This window comes from Scatophagus argus, chromosome 2 (assembly GCF_020382885.2).
Source record: "Scatophagus argus isolate fScaArg1 chromosome 2, fScaArg1.pri, whole genome shotgun sequence".
NCBI classification, from domain to species: Eukaryota; Metazoa; Chordata; class Actinopteri; family Scatophagidae; genus Scatophagus; species Scatophagus argus.
In genome coordinates, this window is record NC_058494.1 from 3,065,347 (window position 1) to 3,089,734 (window position 24,388).

Here is a 24,388-nt window from a genome sequence, read left to right on the forward strand (position 1 = left end):
GCTTTCTTAGCAGTCACTCATTTGGTCTTTCAGACAGATCTTGCTCTCTCTCTTTACCTGGCTTTTGAAAAGTCTGATCTCAAGATGTTAGCAGCAAACAGCAGTGACAGCCCCAGAAGTTGTGCTCCCACCACTCTGCCTGTAGCCTTCTTGAGCAAATGAATAGAAAAGCCAATGTGATGAATAGAAGCTAATGGCTTATCTGTGGTTGAATAAAGCCTAGTGAATAAACAGCTGCTGGATTCAGTTTCGGCTCTAAATATTAGAAGCACAGCTGATTATGTGTCCAATCACCAGTACTTTATGGGAGAGCTATTTCACCCGAGCAGGATGTTGAAAAGGGGAAATTTCTGGAAAGGCAGAACACATCTCAGAAGAAGCTGAATGCTGCTGGTGAGAGCTGGCTTTGTGTGTAAAATATGCACATTTCCTAAACAGTATGAATGAAGTCACTGTGCAGTGAAATGCCTCCTTCAATAGACAGAGAAATCCCTCCTTCTCTCTCCCTTGTTCACTGACAATTACGATTTCAACAAGCCACGATAGCTGCTTCACTGGCCTATTTGATGTAATGCAAGAAAACATCAATTTGAGGCTAATATATTTGCATTATGTGAATTAAGGAGAGCACAATAAGGGCTGAGCCTTGACCCCAAAAGTACCTTTGGAAACTCTGCATAAATTCCAGTGTGTGGGGAAATAAAAAAGAGCCACTCTTTGCTAACAAGTAATGTGTATAGAGAAGAAGTGAGCTTGAAATCTCTGTGTGGAAGTGCTGGACAGGAAGAACGGCTCACATGATATTCGCACACTGCACACCTAGACTGTCAAGCTTACTGTATGTCATGGAGGCTCCTGCATGAGATGGCAGTATTGCTTAGTCATTTGGGAGATCCCTCACTGCCATAAGTTTGGGGTTTCATCACCATTTTAATGGATTATCCAATTACTGCTTTTCAAATGCCATGACAATTCAGAGCAGAGCTGCAGTCCAACTCAGCCAATTTGGGACACCACTTGAAATTCAATTCATGAATTGGAAATGGAATCCTAACTAACCACTGGTCTATTTCTGTAGGCTTTTTGGTCTTGTGAATGATTGGCTTTGATTTTGGCTGCAGTCTATATCTCACAAACTCTTATTGTTATGGGTGGACGGTTTTGCAATTAATGGCAGGCTGAGACACAAACATGCCAAAAATTGTAGGGAATTGAAAGATGCTGAACTCAAATGTTGAACCCCTCTCTATGAGCCCACTGCAAACTGATTGCTCCTGACCCCATGTCTGCTCTCTGCTGTGAGTGAATACCAATAGAGTATATGTTACTGGGAAACGTATTTATCTGGAGTAACTTTCCATTTGAGTCAAAAGCAGGGAATATAAAAGAGCCATTTACTTAATCCGCTTCTCCCCTCCTCTTCTTTCCTGCTTCAACTTCTGTTTTTGACTTCCGTCCTCTTTTCAACTCTTACTTGTTCACCTAGATCCCTTAAAACACAAGCTCTTGCTTCTGCATTTATTGGGCTTTTTATTTTGTGTCCAGCTCTCTTGTTAGAAAGGGGAATGTTTTGGCTCAGGACAAAAAAGTACATCGCTGTTTGTTACAAGGAGTCCAGCTCTTGTTTGTGTTAATGCTCTAAAGCTTTTACTGGGCTGAGGGTAGCCCTGGGAGCCAAGCAAGGCAGGGGCAACAATGTTGTGAAAAGAGACTTTATGAGTCAGTGTCATGGTTTGATGCTGCACAACTGAAGCTGTGGCAAAAGTAAGTTCCACACGGACTGTGAGTTCACAGCATATTTTTTACATGCAGTGTTTACGCACGGTGGTGCAGTGGTTAGCACTGTCGCCTCATAGCAAGAGGGTCCCAGGTTCAAATCCCGGTCTGGTTTTCTCCGGGTACTCCGACTTCCTCCCACAATACCAAAAACATACACATTAGGTTAATTGGCTACTCTAAAATTGCCCCTAGGTGTGAGTGTGAGTGTTTGTGGTTGTCTGTCTTTGTGTGTTGGCCCTGCTGGGTGACCAGTCCAGGGTGAACCCCGCCTCTCGCCCGTAGTCAGCTGGGATAGGCTCCAGCTCCCCCGCGACCCTGACGGATAAGCGGTATAGAAAATGGCATGGAAGCATGGAAGTGTATGTATATATGTATGTAACAGAAAGAACAACTGTGAGGCTCCACAAATCTCTGGAAAGGCTTTCAATCATGCTAATTTTACTATGTTATTTTTCAGTGAAGCCAGAGGGCCTAATCTCTGCCCTCACTTTAACATATGTGAACATTTCCCTCAGTTTTCTGAGACTCTGAAACCACTTTGCTGTGGATCCATCATCAAAAAGGGTACATACAAATCAGACAACTCAGGCCTGCATATTGCCTTCTGCAACATCCTCAAAAATCCATTTTTGCTATTGGCAGGACATTGATTCCCTTTGAATGGATGGGGAGTCCAGGCGGGGACAAGAGATGACGCGGTGTGTTGCAGCAAGACACACACACACACACACACACCACAGAACTGGTTGATAAGTGTCTGTGAGCCATATGGGCTCCATCCATTGCAGCACCATTAATCCAATACAATATGTCTGCTTAATGCTGTGTGCCATGAGGAGAGGCAACACTTATCATCTTTAACGTCTCTGGTCAGACATGACTGGGGAGGATTGCTCTCCCCAAAAAAGGGAGGGTGTGATCAGACTTCACTTTAAGAGTGTAATTTAAAGGGTCGTTTCACTCACATTATGAAAAAACATATTTTCTCTGTTACCTCTAGTGGTATCTAGCCATGCAGATACTTTTAGGTCACTGTATGTGGCTCTAAAAGAGCATTTAAAGGCAAGGGACTAAAGCCCAGCCCAACCCAGTCAAATTGGGGGTATTAGTTTTGATTTGTCCCATTTCACATTTACAGTGTTGGTTCACTTACCGCTCACATGGTGGTGTTTTCCACTGAAAAACACAGTTTTTTAATTTTTAATTTCAGATATTTCCCTCTAGAGTGGGTAGAGACCAAAAATAGAGCTAAAAGAGAGTTAATATTGGAATGTTTGACAATGGACACAAACATAACTCCAAATACATGATAATGTTTCTCTGTATCTGCTGGATGTGTAGGTTCATGATTTTAACTGTGATAATATGCCAGTTGCATAGTCACAACTTCTGATGCCCCCGAGTGGCTAAAATGTTATTGCAGGTTAGGTGAAGATTCCTGTTACAATTGATAAAAGGTGAAGCGCAGTCAGTCGATCAGACCTGCTACACAAACATGCCTGCCATCTTTACTTTCCACCTCACTGCAAAAATGCACCCTGCTTCCTGCATTGTCACTGGACATAAACTGTGAGCTATGGAATCATCTAATGTGGATGGAATTCTTAACAATACTGGACCCCGGAAACAGTTGAAGTCATAATTAGACATGGTTAGTCATTAGCGGAAACCTCTTGCTGGCAGTAATCTTCTGCTCTGATGTGGACAGGTGAGGCACCAAGGATAACCATTAAAAAGGAACCAGGACTCCAGGACGCGCCAAGACATTCCTGCTGCCAACATGATTCCAAGAAAATTAATTTCATTTCATCGGTGGTGTTCACTTTGAGTTTCATTTGAATGAGCTTACCCTTTAAACACAGAACTGAAGCTGTTTCTACTGACTTAATTCTTACAATAAAAAAAAATTACATTAATAACCTCATAATAGTCTCCACCCGTTGGATGTGTTACAACTAAAAACATGTGTGCAATTAAATTACCTTATAATTGATAAGGAGGAGGATTGGGTAGATTTATCCTCAGGAAATAGTCACATTCTCTAACAACAGAGGGAGAATGAATGAGGCAGAATGTGAGCTGTAATCACCACAGATGGGTCATTATCAGCATATGACTGTCTTAAAACTGATGTGTTTATATTCAGCACACTTGTTCCGAACACATGTTGCATCATGTGTTCGGAGGAATCATTTGTCTGAACAGGCTTTAGCAGTATGTGTGACACTCTAATTCTCTAATCCTTTACTCTTTGTTGTAGCCTATAGATATTTTTCCTTGTGGTGAAATAAATCAGCTCTTGAGGCACAATCTGCACATTCTATTCCCTCATGGCAGCACCCTCTGCTGTGAACTAGAAAGCAGCCAGCTGTTTTGGTAGTCTGCAGCCATTTGTATATCCCTTTGTGCTACTAAGTGCTCATCAGCAATCACCATAATAACTCCCAGTCATTACACACACAGAGCTGCAGGGCCAATATCAAAGAGAACTTGGAGCCTTGTTGTTTAGACCAGTCACTTTCCTGTCACCTGAGAGACTCTGGCTGCTTGTTGGGACAAATTTATACAGTTCAACATGATGTCTCTCTCTCTTTTTTTGCAAAGCATTTAAATATTCATGGTTCCATCCAGACTGCATGTTTCACCTCAGAGGTGATTGTGCGGCTTGCCCTCCTCTGCTCTGGTGCATATACAGAATAAATGCCATCATATCCTAGAGGGATGTGAGATCAGTAGCAAAATACATGCAGTTAAAGACATGTTGTGCAAAAATCTAATTTTCACATGTGGGCTGTTGAATACTTTATTACTGTTTAATAAATCATTGTAGCTGCCATCCCTGACACTGCACTTAATTGGAAACATATTAATATGTTCCAATTACCGGAAACCCCTGTTGAGACCTAAAAGGACTGCATCCAAACAGGTTTATCACAGGCAAAATAATTCAGTTTCATTTGCTAAATGAATTGCCCTGAAGGGCAGCTGGAGATAAAAACTGCATCGGGAGAGAAAAGCTTCTCAGAAAATGTTTCTGTGAGGAGAAATGAAAGAGGACAAAATGACTGTATTACTGGCTGCTTAAAGTATAGACGGCCATATGGTGGAAAATAACGAATATGGAGAAAGACAGTCCAACATCATACTCCATCTCTCAGTCTGGATCGTCAGCTCCTCCCCCATGCATGCGGGGCTTCATTTCATCAAATCCTTCAACTTGGACCACTTAGACTCAGTCGCACTTTTGACAACACTGCATTTGGGCAGCGCCACAACTTGCGCAGCAGTTCCCCTTCCACCGCCGAGCGGCAATTTAGTCCTCCAAAAGGCAAAGAGAAGAGAGCGGAAAAGGACTTCTTGCATCCCAGCATCCTTCTCTGCCGCCGGCAATGGAGAGGCAAGTCAAATTTTGTCCAAAGTGGCACGGTGCTCTTTGGTTTTTGCTATTGATGATCCTTTGTTTCTCTCATGCCGCTGAAGCCGAGATAACTTGCAGATCGTGCCAGCTTGGAAGTAAGTGGCGTGCACAGGAATTACTGCTGAAATTCGACACAAGTGAATCCGCAACGGGATTGAAGGAAGAAGTTTTTGGACAGGGAGACGGGGCAGGGAGATCCGGCGCTGCAAGTGCCGAAAGTCGTCGGCTCCGTTGCGCGGCAGGGTCCGCTGAATGCGCACCAGAACGGGCGCAACACACGGAGCCAAGGCTGAAACGGAATACAGGCGATCTGCACGCAAAAGGCGAAACTGGTGTGAGAGAGTTTGCAAAGGTTAAAGTTTCTCATGTCAAAATGAGTGGTCAGCAGAAGAGCGGAGATGCTGCAGGTTTTACCTCTGCCGCTAAGTACAGAAAGCGCGCCAGAAGGAACAGTGATGCTGATAAAGACAGACTGCCAGACTCCCAGAGTCAAGACCCGGGAGAGGGCATGGGCTCGGCGGCTGGACGCAGAGTGACACGCTCTGAGTTGCGCTGGAGCGGAGAGGAGCGGAGAGCCGCTGGTCCAAGGCAGGAGGAGCTAAAACTTAATAGTTCAACATTCGCCTTAACCGGGGATTCATCTCACAACCAGGCTATGGTGCACTGGTCCGGCCAGAACAGCAGTGTAAGTGATATATTAAGTCCACTTTAAGCATAAGCATATGCGCGAATACGCGCGAGGGAGATGTGCGCTTATGTTGGCCGTCAGGTGCGCACCCACCACCCTCACGAGAGAGAAGGCAGATCTGTCTGATGCGCGGTTTAAGATGGTGGGTGTGTGTGTGTGTGTGAGAGAGAGAGAGAGAAAGAGACTTTAATTAAATTGTCACCTCCAAGTTGTGCGATGAAACTGCTGCCAGACATCTGTCTTACACTGAACATTTTCTCACATCTCTGTGTTCAGCAGCAACGAGTGAATACTTACTTGTGTTTTAGCATAATGATGAATTTTAGTATAGACTAGCATTAACATAATCACATGGCAACAAATTTATTTCACTTCATTATTCTAATTCTACTGAACTGAGTTTATTTCACAATATTCAAATTAAAACCAGGCTTAAAATGCATACAGTTTGCTTTGGTGGGGAATCTTACCTAAGCTGAGGAGGGAGACAGTGACCTCCAGTAGGAGTGTGTGTGAGAGAGAGAGTCGGGGAATTATCTGAGGAGCTTCTTCAGTCTGAGCAGCTGAACTGATGTTGGGTTAAAGCTGTTCATGTTGAGCAGGGAGCATCTCTGACCAGAGGGCAGGATTTTCGAATAGCGCTGCAGGTTTAGGGAGAGGCTAAGCAATTTCAGCCCTCCTCCTTCCTTTGTTGAAGCCAGGTTTCCTGAGCCACAGGCCTGAAGTGCCTGCAAACTTTGGAGCTGCAGAGCAGCCTCTGTTCTGAGCCTCTTTGCTTGTCAGTAGTAGATCCTTTCATGTAATGGCAGGAATGAGAGGATAAGGTCAGTGAAGGAGTTCCTCGCAAGGACGACAGCTGCTTCAGACCAAAAACATTATATCTGGATCTGAGTTCAGCAACGTTTGAGCACATATCCAAATCAGCTGAACAGCAGCAGCTGCACTCAGGCTTAGGTGTCAGACCTCATGACTTTTTTTTACCCACCTGTGTACACAACACTGTAACAGCAAAAAAACCTTATGTGTAAAAAGTTCAAAGAAAGGACAAAAATATTGTGTGCTACAAATCCTTAATGTATGTTATTTTCAGTCAGAATTCCACTGTTTGTTTTTTCAGTTGATCAGTATATTATTTTGTCTATGAAATGTCAAGAATGCATAAAATGTTTGATTTCTCAGAGCTTAATGAGATTCAAAATTTAGCTTTTTTATTTGTTTATTTTTTTATTTTTTTGTCCAGCCAGGGGTCTAAAATCCAAAGACATTCAGTTTACAATGGAATTCTCTCAATAAGAGTTTGTAAAACCAGAGAATATTATGCATTTTTGCTTGAAAATTGCCTGAAACCATTCATCGATCATTGAGACTAACACAGATTAACTAGTTAATAAAGTGAGTAATTGTTTGAGCTCTCAAGTGTTGTTATCTGTACAAAATACTTGTGTATCATATCAGCACATTTCAAATGATGCCGAACTTGGCTGCAAATGAACACAAGTCTCTCTTATTATTGAGTCTCAACAAGACAGAAAGTTAGCATTTCCTAATTGTGTGAATCCATGTTATTGCTGGATGTCATTGTCAAGGTGACAGCGCTTTCAAACATGTCCTTCGCACGTGTTCTGCAGGATTACAACCTATTCTTCTTATTATTATTTGTTTAAATTATGCTCCTCTGCTGTGTAAATAAAAACACATCATTGTAGAGTTCAGTGAGGTCAAAGAATGCTGTAATCATTTGTAAACTCTTTAATTTTTCATCATTCATGCGGTGGATGTGCCACTTCTTTACCAGCAGCTTTTTATGCAGCATATTATTGGTGGATGTACCAAAACAGAGAGAGAGAGAGATAGAGACAGAGACAGAAAAAAAGCTTGTGTTGAATCTGAGCATGAATCAGAACCTTTACAAACATGATTTATGCTGTATCCCAAGTGATAATGTGAGCCTAAATGCAATTATAGATTATTGCTTTAAACTTTAATTAACACAGGAAGAAGAAAGTCTTCACCAAAAAAAAGCGCTGGGGCACAGTTCAAATATATTCATTTCCTGCAAGGTCTGATATCTCAACAAGGCTGCTTCTTCTACTTCAGAGTTAAAATATGATTAGCATGGACTGAGAATCGAATGCAATAAAATGTGTAAAGCTGTCTTTTTTTTTTTTTTTTTCCCTCAAAATCTGCTGTCCTCAGACTGGGCTTTCCACCAGTAAGTGTCCTGACTGCTCCACAGCAGCACAGCTCAGTGTTACACCCGCATCACTTAGCCCTATCTGTAACAAAACCAATTACAGTCAAACACGTATCACCAGCTCCCATGCCCTCCACTTCACTTCTGACTCAAATTCATCCTGTGCCTCAGGTGTTTCTGTGGGCTTGACAAACTACTGTAGCTCAGGACAGAAAGTGACCTTAAAGTGGAAGCTAAAAAAATAAAAAAAATCCTGAAAATGTCAGAAACAAAATTCTTTCCATTTTTATGCTTATTTTCCACTTTTCCAATTTGTGTTTACCCTCCAAACAAAACAGCCATTACTATTTAGCAGGCCTGTTTGATTTTGTGAATCGATGCTACTTCTGAAACTCTGAAACGATTTGTTGACGCAAACAACTTACTCGAGATTGTGCAAGAATAGACGATCTTGCATTAAATATGTAGAGTTGTTGCTATAAGCAGGAACAGACGTCCTCGGTCTTTACAGTCTGAGCCGCTGCATAAATAGATGAGTCAACAGCATGCCATGGAGCTGAAGTCAAGAGGATACAGATAAGGGCTGCTTGCTGCTCTTAATATTTAACCTTTAAGGCATTTACAAAGCTTGTCTTTTAACCATCCCACATTACTGGAAGCCTGTATGTCAGATTGGATTGGAGGTTATAATTATGACTCATGAAACATTGGCCAGAGGAGTCATATAAGCCTCATACAGCAAATACAGGGAAACATGTATTATGAGTAAAAATACACTTGCACAGCAGCCATGCCATTATAGACCGCAATTCAGACTAGTCAGTGCCTTATACCCCTTATGACTACTGTTAATATTATTATTATTCTAATAATAATTTATAGTTAATATAGTTATAGTTAATTTATTTATAGTGTTCTCAGATTTGGATATGCTACTTGGTCCTGATTGGTTGAGTCAGGAGGTTGGCATCAGAGGAGCGGAGACTGCCCCAAGGAGTGGTGGAGCAGGTCAGCGAGGTAGGACGGGGCCTTATTATGGAGTGCTTTGAATTGGATCCATTGTGGGACAGGGAGCCAGTGGAGGACAGGGGTGAAGTGGTCACTGGAACGGGCGTGGGTGAACAGGCGGGCAGCAGAGTTCTGTTGTATGCCAGTTTGCATGACTTTGGATGATGTGCCGTAAAGAAGGCTGTTGCAGTAGTCATTTCTGGATGCGGTGAAGGCATGTGATCAAAGTTGTAGCAGAGAAGGGGAGAGCTATCTATCTTTTTTAGGTGTGAAAAGGCAGTTCTGCTGATTTGATTGTCATGGTGTGTGAAGGAGAGGTTGCTGTCGGAAATGAGTGTGAGGCTGTGATGTGCGTGGAGAGTGGAGACAGAGTGGAGTTTGTCGTTGATGAGGCATAAGATGTGAGAGGTTTTGAAATGTATGCTTGTATATTTGTGTTGAAATATGAACAGCACAGTGAAAAAGGTGTTTCAGTACCAGTTTAACATTTTGACTTCAGACTTCATTTTTCCTAAATGTCCACAATGTGATCAGGACCCAAGTTTTGTATCACATTCGGTAATGACCCAAAGCTTAACCTTCTCCTAGACTGACTCTGATTTGAAGAGACTGTCTTCATTTCAGGATTTTCCTTGTAATTTGGTTGTACTTCTTGTTTTCTGTATGTGCCTTCTCTCAACCTTTCCTTTGTGTCTGTCTGCTTCAGTAATCCATCTTCCATGCACTCTTGAGGAAGAAACTGAGAGGACCGGTGTGAACTTGTTGCATTCAGCAGTGTAGGTAGACAGCACTGTAATGAGGGTAAGGAAAGATCTAAGGAAGGAATCCTTCTGGGTTTGAGATTTATGTCATTCAAACCCAGGACTGTCACACCATTTTTAAACAATATAAACTTAATATAATATATAATAAAATATATATTTCAAGATCTTTAATTATGAATTGAAATGTTAGTACATGCATTTTTGCTCAGTATTCATTCACAACTAAGATATCAAATACCAAATGACTAAACGGAGGCTGGGTATAATTAAAGAAAGATACAACAGTACAATAAAACACACACACACCAAATTTATTTTGAAGATAAAACAAATTGTTAGTCAGATGGTGCACTGTAAATGTTTATCACATATTACAGATCAACTTCATGTTTGACCAACCACATTTGCCACAGAATACTAATGAAAGAAAGGAAATATCCACAGTGGGATTATTAGTGACATTATTGTCCTACTTAAAGTGTAATGTTATCTGATAGCTCATTGATTTAATATCCAATATATCAACAAGCCATTACACCAACAGGGAATTTAATGATACAGCATTCTTAATACATAGAGAGCTTTGCAGCTATAACAGCCTCCGCTCTTCTGTGAAGGCTTTCCACAAGATCTTGGAGTGTTTCTGTGGGAATTTGTGCCCATTCATGCAGTAGAGCATTAGTGAGGGCAGGCACTGATTTTGAACCAAAAGGCCTGGCTTGCAGTCTCCATTCCAGTTCATCCCAAAGGTGTTGGATGGGGTTGAGGTCAGGGCTCTGTGTGGGCCAGTCAGGTTCTTCCACACCAAACTCATCCAACCATGTCTTTATTGACTTTACTTCGTGCACTGGGACACAGTCATGCTGGAATAGAAAAGGTCCTTACCCAAACTGCTGCCACAACATTGGAAGCATAGCATTGTCCAAAATATTTTGATACACTGAAGCATTAAGATTTCCCTTCACTGGAAGTAAAGGGTCAAGTCTAACCACTGAAAAAACAGCTCCATCCTAATATTTTTGCCTGGTACACACAACCTGCATCATCAGCATGTGTTTCTGAAATTCTGCTGCTTTCACATGCACATGTTCACACCATTGACGTTTCTAAAGATCGACAACATGTGTCTTCTTCCTCCCGCTATTCAGAATTGAAGCCAAAATGTCCCGGACACGAGCGCTGCCATATTGTGCTGATAATATATCATTTGTAGCCAGAGTCTGTGCAGTATTGAAGCTGCGGGGTCACGGATCGAGTTCCTGCCCATACACCCCCCTGACTCAGCTGTTAATCGTGACATTTCATCCTGTCTCTATAGCATCAAATAACTAATTAAAATCAAACTTAATAAACTTATCACAAAAAATAAACATACATTAGTGTGACAACAACTACCTAAAATGACAGAGACCATCCACGGGAAAAATGTATTTTTATTTATTTAAGGTGTACTTCAGTTGTCTGTTTGCTTAAAACTGCATGCATGATGCAGGAACGTTAGGCAGGACATTAAATCAAGAGGTTTCACAGTGCAGAGGGGCTGCTCACACAGGTAGGGCATCCCATCTGTAATGCCAGTTCCCAACATACTCGTAGTGAGTGAACGGGATAGAGCATGAAAAATTGTCCAGATACTCTGCGAGTGATGTTGCAGCATGAGGATGAGGATGATTTTTTTCCTTTGTACCAGTTGTGATTTCTCCCTCTGGAGAAGAGTGAGCTAACAGCTGCTAAGGTAAGTTACCTTTGTCAACTTGTTTATATTTGGAGGACAGTTTACTTACTTCAATTGTCAATGACTCCTTGATTTTCAAAACTCATACTTTTTGAGGATATCTTTAGAGAAAGATGTTGTGGATTGTATAAGATGTGCCACTTCTCAGCCTTGTAAATTAATCTCTTATTGTCCATAGTGACTGCTGACAGGAAGGGAGATGTCAAGGATGTCAGTGCAGACTTTTTCCTTTTGAATAGGTTGGAGATGGAGCAAGTGTGTGAAACATAAAATGATACCAAGGCAATTTTGAAAGCAAGGACATTGCTTGGCCCCTTTTGTTGACACAGCGCAGGTTAGAGCGGTGGTTCTCAAAATGTAATCAATTTAAGACCCCTTAACTGCCACTAATTGGAGCCCAGACTCCATTTGATAAGATTTAGCATGTGCTAAGCTTTTACAAACTTTTGTATGTGGTAAACTTTGAACTAAAACATGCAGATTTTGAGCTTTACTCACTGCAAGGTTCTAATGGTAGTCCAATAGGCCTAAAATAATAGAAATTTATTATTATTCAAATTAAACTTTCTAAACCAGGATTGGTTTGGGCCTTTTATTCTCATGGTCTCTTGGCGAGATCCATGGGGAGTATCGGTGTGTATTGATTGATTTTTGATGCTATCACTGAGCAGTGCCAAAGCTGAAAATTTAAATGTGGCTTTAATTAACACCTGCCAGCATTACTCAAATTGCAAATTCATCCTTTGCCAAGATATTATTTTGTTTGTGAATAAGTTGCTGACTTCATTAATTCAGTCACCATACTGGTACAGAAAATAAAGACACATCAGTGCTCTCATCTGAATTTATAGAAGCACAGAATGAGGGGGTGGGGGTGGGGGGGTAAAACTGATCAAACAAATACCTGCTGAGATCTTGGCATTAGCAGAGCTGCGTCAAAATTCTGAGAAAAAGGTTACAGGCAAAGAGCAGTCTCACAGTGCTGCTGGTGGCATGTTGCTCAGATGGATGTACAGCATACACCGGGACAGTATTATTTACATTATGAAATGTCAGGCACTGAGTACTTTGCTCTTTTACTGCGAGGGATTCAGCATGACATATTATCCATCAGTCTAAGATGTTTGCTCTTGAATGCTTCCACAGACGCAGGACATGTCCTGCTGAAAGATGTCCAATAAAAGCAAACAGAAGCATGGAAATTATAAAATAAAATTCTACAGAGAGAACACTAGTGCCTCTTGCAAACACATGAGTAATTATATCCAAAAATTGTCATAAAGCAATGAGGAAATTATCACATGACACTGAAGCGTTGTGAGAAACTCACTCACATATGCTGTCTCAGTTGACAGTCTCGCACTACCTCTTGAGGTGTTCAGGGAATATATAGATTTGTGTGCTTTCTCCTAGCCATGGCAACGGGGAATTTACTGCCAACAGCAGATTTGTTAGACCAAAGTCACGTCTGTGCTGTGCAGTGGTATTCTCTCTACACCATCAAGCCTTCATAATTTGCTCATTTTCAGACATTTGAAGACTGTCAACACCACATGGACTCATGGGATGAGCTATAAATTGAACACATTTACAATCTGCTCAACCAAGATGGCAGAAATCAAATGTGCAGTTTAGGACAAACATATCCTAAACTGACAAGATTTGTGCAGCAAGAGAAAGAGTTAGGTTGGGTTAGGTTAAAGCACAACACAGCTCACCCTTTGATATACAGTGCAGTATTATCTGACGTTGTTTGTAGCATAGTTGATATATTTTTAAAAAAGGACAGCACAGCACAGTGAAGGTTATGTTAAATAAAGAACATGATTTTTGAATCATGAAAGTTTAGAATACAACTGCCCTACAACTATATGTAGATTTTTATCCCTACTAGTGACATGGCGGGTCAGATGGCAGTATCAGTTATATTTCAACACATATAAAACTCGTCAGCCGTCAGTATCCAAAATAAACAGAAATGATGAAGAAATACTCTTAAAAAACTCTGTTTGTCCAAGACCTTACCACCAAATACCTGCCAAACAAAAGACATTCCCATCAGCCTCAAATGTGTTTTGTGCTTTGTTCCAATTAGCAAAGTTCATCAGCAAGTTAGCATTGTCATTGTGAGCATGTTGGCTGCCAATGTTAGCATTTAGCTCAAAAGTTCAAAGCATCTGCTAAGAAGCCCCAGAGAAGATCCAAAATAGAACCTGAAACTAACCTCTATGTTGCACTGTTTTGAGATTATGCTGAGCATTGAACTTCCACTCACAAGTCACAAATCCCTGAATCTGCAAATATTTTAGTGGAATGTTTTTTACCAACATCATCTCATGTATACATGTTTTCAAACATGTTTAATCAGCAAATTCGTAGTCCTTATTGTGAAGGTGTTTCATTTCTGATATTTTTCTTGAACAGCTACTACTTTTCTAAGCTCCCTAATGTCCAATGTCCCTGTCTCCTGTAAACCACAGTGTGTTTACAGCAAACACTCAATTTCCCAGGTTTATAAACAAGGGGGTTACCCACTTCAACTCATCTACTCTTTTTTAAAAAAATTAGGTACAATCAGAAACTCTGAATTTATGAATGTTAGTTCCTTAAGCTATTCATCATTGATAATGGTTTGCATCGTTCTACTTACTTGAGTTAAAGGTGTGGCCATGTGGGTCTTGTGGTGGAGGGGATGTCATACCGATCTTTAAAAGTTGATTTGGTCACATTTATAAAAGACTTTATGTTCACCATCTCTTGTACTTTTATTTTCTTAAATCTGTGCCTTGTTTTTTTTTTTCAGCCTCTTCCCCCTCACACTTTAACTCCATTTTACTCACATGCACCTTGCATCATACCCTACCATATCATACCACATAACACTGCAAATCACAGTGTGAGCTTCCAAATCAGGTTGTGAGCATCCAGTTGCAATGCAACTGCGGTCTAATCTGTGCGCTTTCAGATCTGTTACTTAAAACATCCTGCTGAGAGGAAAAAATTTTAAAAAAAGACAGAAAAAAGACATTGAAGCAACAAGCATAACCAGAGCCACTGTGTGGGCTAAGCGATCCTTCGGGTATGTGCCTGGGAGTGATCAGGCAGGCGGACGGTGTCACGCTCCAGTGAGCAGCATTTACTTGCCATCAGGCTGCATATGCCCATAAACAAACTAGGTTACCAGTCTCTCTCTCTTTCGAGAAGCAAAAACCCCATGTGAAAAGCTCACAAATAAGTCATTATTTCCTTTAGTCTGAAGTTATTTGCTGTAAAACTTTGTCTCTTCCTGGAGGCAGGCTCTCAACAAAAAATATACACTTTGTGGGTGATCTAACTGGTTCTCTCTGTTAAGCCATTGAGGCCTCAGGAACTCACACTTTATTTCAGTAAATGCTTTTAGATGTTCCTGTGAGTAATGTTGCTAATGCTTCCATCTTGGTAGTTCTCTCTCAGTCTTCTTTTTCAGTCATGCAATAAAAAATATTTCTTATTTTTCACAGCCCACTAAATTTATGGCCCCTTCAATTTACAGTAAGTGAGAAGAAATTGTCTTGTACTGTACACACAAAAATTCAGTCACTACCATTGTGGATCATAGAGAACCTAATGAAGGAGGCTGGTGGTTAATGGAAGCCAGTGTTCTTTGGTTTCCCTTTTTTTAAAGATATCTGCAAATTGTGCATCCATATAAGCAGTAAAAAGCCTTGTGTTTTTGTCTAACTCATTACATTACATTTATATAGCTGAGGCTGTAATCCAAAGCAGCTTACAATAAGTGCATTCTACCACTTGGATACAAACCCAAAATTGCAGGAATCATGCAAGTGCATCAGCTTAATCAAATATTCTGAGCTGATTCAAATGCTATGCCTGCAATCAATGAGAGACAGAAAAAGAATTCTTTAGAGGGGGGCAAAGTGCAGCCTGAGCAGACTAAATTTCATGTGTAGAGTTTCTTCTGTCATGATTTTGGTGAGGAGTATTTAGGTCCTCCATCATCGCAGTAGTCTATTGGCAGCAGAATAGAGTGGACAGGTTGCAGTGTGGGAAAACTTGGGTAGGTAGAAAACTATCAGTGCTTCTGCATTCTGGATGAGCCGCAGAGATCACATGGCACACGCAGCCACGGCAACTTGGAGAGAGTTACGGTAGACTAATCCCGGGTGGGGATCAGTCATTTTTTCCTGATGTTGTGGAGGATGAATCTGCAGGAGCAGGTTGTTACAGCAATGTTGACAGCAGAGGACAGGTTGGGTTCACAGCCAAGGTTCCTTGCAGGTGCTGTCAGCAGTTGGGTGGGGAAATAAGGAGAGTGAACTGTCATCTGTCTCTTTTACATAGTAGTCAACAACTTGTCCTGTAGAAGGGAAGATGGAGGTGAGAATGGTGGGATCAAGGAGGGTCAAGGACACAGCAAAGAGATCTATGGGGTTGGTGAGTGAATTCTGGAATGAAAGAAAGAGCTTTTAGTTGCAGATAAGAAGTTAAAAGTATTAAAAGAAGCGAGAAGAGACTGAAAGACCAGGAGGTCTTTAGAACAGCTGTTTACTCTCAGCTCGTTAGTGGTTGGCTGCGGTCAAGTGCAAGAGTCAGCCTTAGTTATCACTAGTTCTGTGGTAGCAGTTTGGTGTGTCTGGGGGATTTATGTTATTGTTGTCACTACTGCAGGGCTTGCATACTGTAAAATTTATCCTCAACCCGTATTTAATTCATGTACTATTGGTTGCATACTAGGGTTACTAGTAAAAAGGCTAATCTAACAACAACCAAGACAATGGTCTCTCACAACAACTTATCCAAATAGGTAATTAATTACACGAAGATGTCAATGCATCACATCAAGTTTTGTCATTCATGGAAGGTTCAACTTCTTTGGCTTCAGCTAAGATTAGCAGTTAGCACAGCATATAAGTTCAATGCAAAATTCAATATAAATCAACTCCCAATTTTTATGAGCCACTTTCTACTAGAGGTCCTAATTTTGAACAATGAACTTGATAAAGTTTAAAATCATATTTTTTTTGGTTTTTTTTCACATGCTCATCACACCTAGGATCAGTGTGCTTCAAAATTAATTAGTGTGAAGTTAGTGTGAAAGAAGTTGAATTTATGTTACCAGTTTAGTTCTATGTAATTTCAATCTATGAAATAAAGCTAAGAAGAAGAAGAAGAATCAGCTTTATTGGCAGTATATATATTTTTACATACACACACTGAATTAGTCTTCTGCATTTGACCCATCCTTAGTTGAACACACACATGCAACCCCTGGCAAATTACATGCAGTGAAACACACACAGGAGCAGTGGGCTGCATCAAGCTCAAGGGCACATCAGCCAGCTAATGGAATGGAGGAGCATTTTTCACATTAATATCTCCACCACACTCAAATTTTTCCTGCCTGTCCAGTGGGGGAATTAAACCAGCGACGTTCTGATCACAAGCCGCTTCTCCAACCTCCAACCTAGGACACGGATGCCCCCAAAAACTTATGTCCTTCGAGCCGGATTCGAACCAGCGACCTAAGGATCACTGCTTTATGCACCTACAGTCCTCCGCTCTACCAACTGAGCTACCGAAGGGATGTGAAGCTGATAGTTTACTCATTTTCTAAACTCAGTTTGTGTTATAAATCTAGAACTCATCTACATAACTTTGTAGTGTATACGGTTATATCCTTCTATCCTTTGAAATGAGCCTCTTATAACTTAACAGCCAAAAACAATACAAAGCACCCCACTCCACCCTCGTTTCCCGACAATTTCCTTCACAGTTTTCATACCAGCCCTAGATTCTCTTTTCATCCAGTGAGACTGTGAATCAAGATTATCCCTTACTTAAATGTAATGTGAATACAAATCACACTGACATTTACCGTAGACATAAAGACTAACAGCCATAGCCTCTGTGTTGTAGGTATGAGAGGAAGGTGAGAACACAGGGCAACAGAGTTAACTCAGTCTCAATCCTGCCAGTGTGCACACAGAGTGATGAGAGCGTGTGAGAGAGATATTAAATTACAGTATACTGTAGCCTAATAGATTTGCATATATATTTTATTTGCCATGGTGGTCTGAAAAACTCTGAGATTTATCACTAGTTGCTTTTAAGAAGGTTGCTAAAGGGCAACACAAGGAGCCACAGAGGGGGCAAGGATAGCTACATTTGAAACAAAGAATTCAGTGGTTGTATGAACTCATAATTACTATTGATATTAAATATTTTGGCAAATAAAAACTCATGGCCAAAACACAATACCTAGGACCTAACCCCTGCTCTTGATTAGCTCTAGTTTTGTTTCGTCAAGGATGACATAATTTGCATTTCTAAAAGTCAGTTGAAGGTCTGTGAATACATAGGTGTACAGCACACCCATTTCCCACCCACCTAGTTAATAAGTTCATTAAGGAAGTAAAGTTAAAATACTGTGCTGTCATTTCGGCAAAAGTAATTGTTAGCACAACGCAAGAAGCCTTGCAGGAATTAGCAGAAAGAAATTTGTTAGCTTTGCAGCAAAGTGAAGACTGATATGTTTTTAAAATTTAGACCAGCTATCAGAGCCAAAACAATAAGGTTTAGCCCCAACTTGTACACTGCATATGACTGTAGCTTTGCGTAAAATAGATACAACACATGTACTTTATTTGCCATAATCTCTTCACAAACATCAGTGCACTGTTTGGCGACATTACTGCTGCTGCCCCACTGTTCTGTGACGTGATTGACACTTTGATGTGAATCTTGGTGATTGAGGTGATGGGTTTGTGGGAGATAGGAGCGCTGCACACTATTAGGAGGGTACTGAAGCGCAGCTTAGAGGCTGAGCTGCAAGGTGGAGTACACTCACAGATCAGATTTCGCCTGGACATTTGTGACAGTTAGGGGAGCAAATGTGATTTATACACTACACAGAGAGTATTAAGTCAGAGGAAGGAGTTAAATTTACTTTGGGATATCTGAAAAAGTCAGATTTGCTGGATGGAGTTCATGGAGATATAGCTGATACCATATGGCTGCAGATTTTCAGTCTAAGGCACAAGGATTCAATTGCTGGTCATGGTGTTTATATATTATCGGCTTCCACTGAAAGCTCTTCCCCCTCTTAGGAATTCAGATTGACAAGGATGATTCTTGCAGCTATTGCAAGGCAGTCAGAGGTCTTCTTTCGGGAGGCAGAGAGTCCCATCTCACCCACTGATCAGGTTCAGAATTGTACAGGACATTTCGGTGGCACAAATTGAATCCCTGGCAATCTGTAAACCGCAGGAATGTGTGCAACTGCAGATGAAAAAGGTGTTTTTCAAGAGCACATTGACTGAGAGAAACAGATGAGATGGTCAGTCGAGTTAATTGACCATGTCTGATACAACATGGAGACACAGAGTGATAGAAATAGCCCAGAAAGACCCTGAACAACACAGAGAAGTATAGATGATGGATAAATCTCTGCTTTTCACCACATGCTTATTGTTGTTTCTGAAAAACATCTGGTCTTTCGTGCTCTGTTTGCAAGTGTAACAAAAAAAAACTCAAGAAGGGACCTTGTGTTGCCCACTCATGCACTTGACATTGACATAGTGCATACCAAATACTTAATGTTCAAAAGTAAAAACAACTGAGTCTTTTTTTTTTTTGTTTTGCACTGCCTTTATAACAACCCACACACTTACTGGCTCTGCAGATGCAGATGACCCACTGTAGTGAAATCACAAACCTTTTAATGAGTACATATCACAGTGCTATTCATTATGTTCAAGGCATTCTTCTGCTTCCTTTTGCAAATGCTGCGGCTCAAAAAAGTGCAATACAAACAACGTTATTTTGAACTTATGATGAAATTTGTTATTTCTCATTTTTCTCTTATCTTGCTGGGTGGTGAAGTTCACATAATGTTTTTTTTTCTCTGTAAGCAGCCAAGGTTCTTCAGTTTTCGTGTAGAGCATCCATTGTGGGTGTGTGTGTGTGTGTGTATGTGTGTGTGTGCTGTGCTGTAGTACATTACTAACTGTGATCAGCCAAACACTAAAGAACCTGTTCTGAATATTTGTAATTTGTTATCAATTAGCATCATTAGAAAAGTTACAAATAATTGTCTGCTGTAAAGTCTTTGTATTTACTAATAATTAAGATCTATGAATCACGATTGTATATTCATCAAACATGTGGCTTTTAAAATGTTTATTTCAAGATGTGACTAATAGCTGAGTTAACACCTCTGTTTAGTGGAAGTGCATAATGCCACATTAGCACTGCAAATCAACAAAATGAATTTTAATTGGTTATGTGAAAGTCAGAGTACATCATCCAGAAATAGACACTTAAATCTGATCCTGTAATTATGATGTTTGTTGATGGAAAGATAATACAGAGACAGACAGTCTGTAGAAAGGCTGATCAGTCTCAGCTGGAATAGATTTTCCTTGGAGATTGCAGAGCTTCGGTACAGGTTAATGTCAGAATACACTTGACTGCTGGGACAGAATCAGCTTCAAGCTTTACCGTCTTGCTGAAGGTAACGAATGAATGAATTCTGTAAGCTAATGCTGTTGGATGGATAGAAAACGAGAATTAATGTTAGGCTGTTTTTGCTTGCTTTTACAATAAGTTTATGTCTCAGCTATATATGTAGTTTGCATGAGGCTGGAAAGAAAATGCCACTGATCACCATTTTATTTGTATTCTGTATGTTCTATGTGAAACAATTACTACAAGGAGTGTGCAAATCTCCAAATTGAAATTGTTTTCATGTTTTCATTGATTTCAACACCCATCAAATATGTGCACCTGAATTGATAGAGGAGAGCGAGAGAGTGTGTCATTGTTCCACAGGTAAAAGCCATGTTGATGGGCCATTCCAAGGCTTTTTTAATGGCTTTTTAATTTTATTTTATGTCACATTTTTCATCATGCTTTGAGTGATGAAAACATGAAGTATGGTTCATACAAGAAAAGTCTTAAAATTATTCATAGAAAACTGGGTTGATTTTGAGTTTGCACGCTATTCACTGCCAGTGCGATGCACAAAGAACATGGAGGAGCATTAAGTGTTCATGGTGGTGAAACAGCTCCTAAAAATCTTACAAAGTTCATCAGCAGTTGCCTTTCAAAATATGTAAGTATATACAGTAAGAATGTATGAGCTTCATTGGTCAACTAGAAGGTCAAAAATACAGACACAGTAATCACTGAAAATCAACAGAGGGAGGTGTCTCTGTCTCTGTGGGGCTTACGGTCATCACATGCCAAAATATCACCAAAAAGTATTAAACCACATGGTAAAATAGCTCATGTGACTTGCACAAACCTCACAGGCTTCAAGCGTCAATTTATCTTTTTTTTTTTCCTCGCTCTTTTCAAAATGATATCCGCACCATAGGAATGTCACATTTAAGCAGCAGGACAGAGGAAACCAAATGAAACTTTTAGTTTTAGAAATAAATGTTTTGGACAGCTGTGATGAAGCTCGGGATTTATCAGGAGGACGGCTGTTTTCTTCCTGCTGGAGGTTGCTGCTGATAATGTAATTAATATTTTCCTCATTAAACAATTCACCAAATAAAGATTATTTCACCCACCCGCATCCCATTCGCTATTAATCAGAAAGATAGTTATGACCCGTTCCACTCTACCATATATCACGAGCATGTCCACTGGTACCCGTGAAGCTTGCCTAAGTATTGCAGTTTGTTGCTAATGGATTCAGCCATGACAGCCCAGTCAGAGTACCTTACATAAGAATAAGAGAAAAGAATCACTTTATTGACAGTATATATATTTTTACATACACACACTGAATTAGTCTTCTGCATTTGACCCATCCTTAGTTGAACACACACATGCAACACCTGGCAAATTACATGCAGTGAAACACACACAGGAGCAGTGGGCAGCATCAAGCGCTCGGGGAGCATATTGGGGGTTAAGTGCCTTGCTCAAGGGCACATCAGCTGGCTAATGGAGGGGGGGGAGCATTTTTCACATTAATCACTCCACCACACCCAAATTTTCCTGCCCGTCCGGTAGGGGAATCAAACCGGTGACCCTTGTGTTGTGTTGACCATTGTGCTGAATATTTTCCTCTGATGTCTCTCCCTTATCTGAAAACCATGTGTACTGCTAAGCACTAATTTAATGTCTTTCTATTCAATAAACCTCTCCCATGGATATGTGTGCTCTATTGTTATACTTGTTTCCATCTTTCCACATTTCTGAACTGGCTCAGAAGTACATTGACCAAAATGTTTTTTTTCACCCCACATCCCTTCCCGGGCTTCATATAAAAATGAGATTGCATATTCAAAGAATAATAATTCTTTGACCTGTTTTGTCACTCAGACTGTTTAGTTTAATTATAGCTTCTAGGCTGATGAGTGCTGAGAAGCCCTCTGTAATGTCCAAAGAAGTAGTGACTGACTGGAGGCCATTTTACTAGTGGCACAAGCATCTCATCAACAGGTGTGAATTCACAGATTACATGTTCAGTGCAAAAGATGTGGGCAAATCAGATTGGCCCACGTTCTTGCTGACTTTTGGCACTGGTGCTGCATGAACAGCCTAGTGTTTTTTTTTCCTGCCAAGAGGTGTCCATGTGTTTTATGAACCAAGAATACTTGCCTAGAAAAATAAATCACTTCCTACCTTTTGGCAGGGCCCATCTGTGTACAGAGTCATCCTTGAAAAGACACACTAGGGACAGATGAAGACATCTGGAGTTACAGTACCTGCCACATCTGCTAATGTCTAAACACATTTAGCTCAACCCTGCCATTAGCATGTGAATTACCATGTATCCCTCAGATGATGCTTTGATGCTTTGAGCTCCCCTTGTCACAGCTCTTGAAGCCCATACCCAGCCATCAGAGCTGATTAGACAGCAGCAAAGTAAGGCTGTTGACACTGCAGCAACAGCTGCAGCACTGGATCATCACCATCTTTAACAGCCTAGAAACATGCAGAGAGAAAGTTACATATTGGCAAATTAATGCATACTGTAAATTCTCAAATATTGATAGTATGCAGGGTGTCTGGTACAAACAATATAGGCCAGATGACAACATTGCGTGATTGTATTGTAACTATTGTCATGGAAAATTTAATAGAAAGTGACGAGTATGACATGATTCTGCTGATGGTAATGGAATTGATGCTGAATGTATTATACCAACATATATGAGAGAAGTTAGCACAAATAGCAAAGAGCACAAACAGAGAATGAAAGCAATTAACAATTACACTTAGCATATATTGTCAAGTGTAATTAACAATTACACTTGACAATATATGCTAAAATTAAATTTGAGCAGAAAATGACATTTGAAATAAAGATGAAAAGAAAGAAACATGAATGTAATTCTTCAGATAATAGGGTAGATAAAAGCCCTATAGCAACAATGTGATAGGAATTAAGTTAGACCATAATAATCCCTTAAGTATATTAAATGAGTTTTACATCAAAAATTTTATTTTTGATGTAAAGCAGTGCAGTGCAGACAGTGGAATGATAGATTGGATAAGTGTGTGTGACTCCATCAAGCTCATTAGTATTTCACGTCTTCCTTTTGGACACCAGGAATACAGGGGTCAAAGTAATTCATCCAGGCCACGGGGCAGTGAAGAACTTATAAAGCGAGACTTTATCATACCAGGAAAGAAATCAGCCCTCTCCAGTAAGATAAAAAAAAAATCCATAATAAACAATCTAATTTTTTAATTTCCTTTCATGCATCATACCTTTCATACTTCTCTCTGCTGTTGAGGTGATGCGCAGAGAATCAAAAGAAAGCTGAAGTTCAACTATGTGAGATAAGGTGATACTATGATTTTTGTGCACCACTTCACATCTTTGACTCACTACTTGCCGAGTAGTGTGGTGTGGAGGTGTATGATAGTGGGAAGCAAATGAGAGGAGTAGTTAAGTGAATTCAGGATGCTACCTTGAATATTCTAAAAATGTACAGGAGTATGTTTGCCATTTCAGTTTAAAAAAAACCCCAAAGAAATCTATAATTTTGGACAGAGAGAGAGATTGAATTTTTCTAAATGAGTTTGGTTATGAACTGATTCTGTTCACAATGTTGTCAAATTTCTGGGAGATTTTAAGAAACATACCACATTCTTTTATTATTAGTATATGATTACTATGTAAAATATAACCCTATATTACTATAAAATAACATATATTGGAATGTGTTCAGTAGTATTTGCAATATTACTAAACCCAGAATGTATTCAGCATTTAACTCTATGTTCCAGAATATACCAATTTATGTAATTAGAAAATATACTTTATGCTAAAGTATATTCCAACATGTATTGAATACGTTTATATTTATATAAACGGAAATGTATAAAAGGAAAGCAATAAAGTATGCTGAAGAACTGTAACTACAGCCTCTTAGAGAAGCTTGTAACTTAAGTGGGCATGTGCATGATAGCTTTGACTAAGATATGACCAAGAGTTGACCACGCTACAGCCAGCCCACCAAGCGACGTCAGTATACGACTCAAATTGTACACACTCGAGCTATATTCAAAATCTGTATTAGGTATAAACACACCCAATCTGATGCTATTGCATACTGCTGGCACATGCCAACTCCATACATGGGCATCAGGTATGTGCCATGAGTTATATGGGTATGGAAAAGTTGCAAGTCAGTAGTTTCTCAACTACAGCAGTTTGGTATAAAATGGAATACACAGCTGATCTGTCCTCAGTGTCTCTCCAGTAGCAGGCTTGGGATTTGCTCAGTGTTTTGACAAGAAAACTTTTGCTTCAACCTCTAACTGTCTCCACAGCAGT

At 40.2% G+C, this 24,388-nt stretch overlaps 1 protein-coding gene, 1 long non-coding RNA gene and 1 other non-coding gene across 8 annotated transcripts in view; 2 read left to right on the forward strand and 1 right to left on the reverse strand.

The window, feature by feature from the left end:
* Positions 1-2,205: 2,205 nt before the first annotated feature.
* On the forward strand, positions 2,206-4,089 carry LOC124065762. The gene is made up of 2 exons (XR_006844492.1): positions 2,206-2,477; positions 3,488-4,089. It is a non-coding gene; the product is annotated as an uncharacterized LOC124065762 (long non-coding RNA).
* Positions 4,090-4,804: 715 nt separating this feature from the next.
* Positions 4,805-24,388, forward strand: part of LOC124065741 (VPS10 domain-containing receptor SorCS1) — a 151,624-nt gene continuing 132,040 nt past the window's right edge. For 3 of the 6 annotated variants that reach the window (XM_046401449.1, XM_046401432.1, XM_046401465.1), the window contains exon 1: positions 4,806-5,882. In XM_046401449.1, coding sequence (XP_046257405.1) covers positions 5,169-5,882 — 714 coding nt within the window. In that variant the 5' untranslated portion in view covers positions 4,806-5,168. Of the gene's footprint in view, positions 5,883-24,388 lie in introns of all 6 variants that reach the window. The other 3 variants (XR_006844490.1, XR_006844491.1, XM_046401440.1) reach the window with 2 other exon arrangements.
* trnay-gua lies at positions 17,081-17,168 on the reverse strand. The gene is given in 2 exon segments: positions 17,081-17,116; positions 17,132-17,168. It is a non-coding gene; the product is annotated as a tRNA-Tyr (tRNA).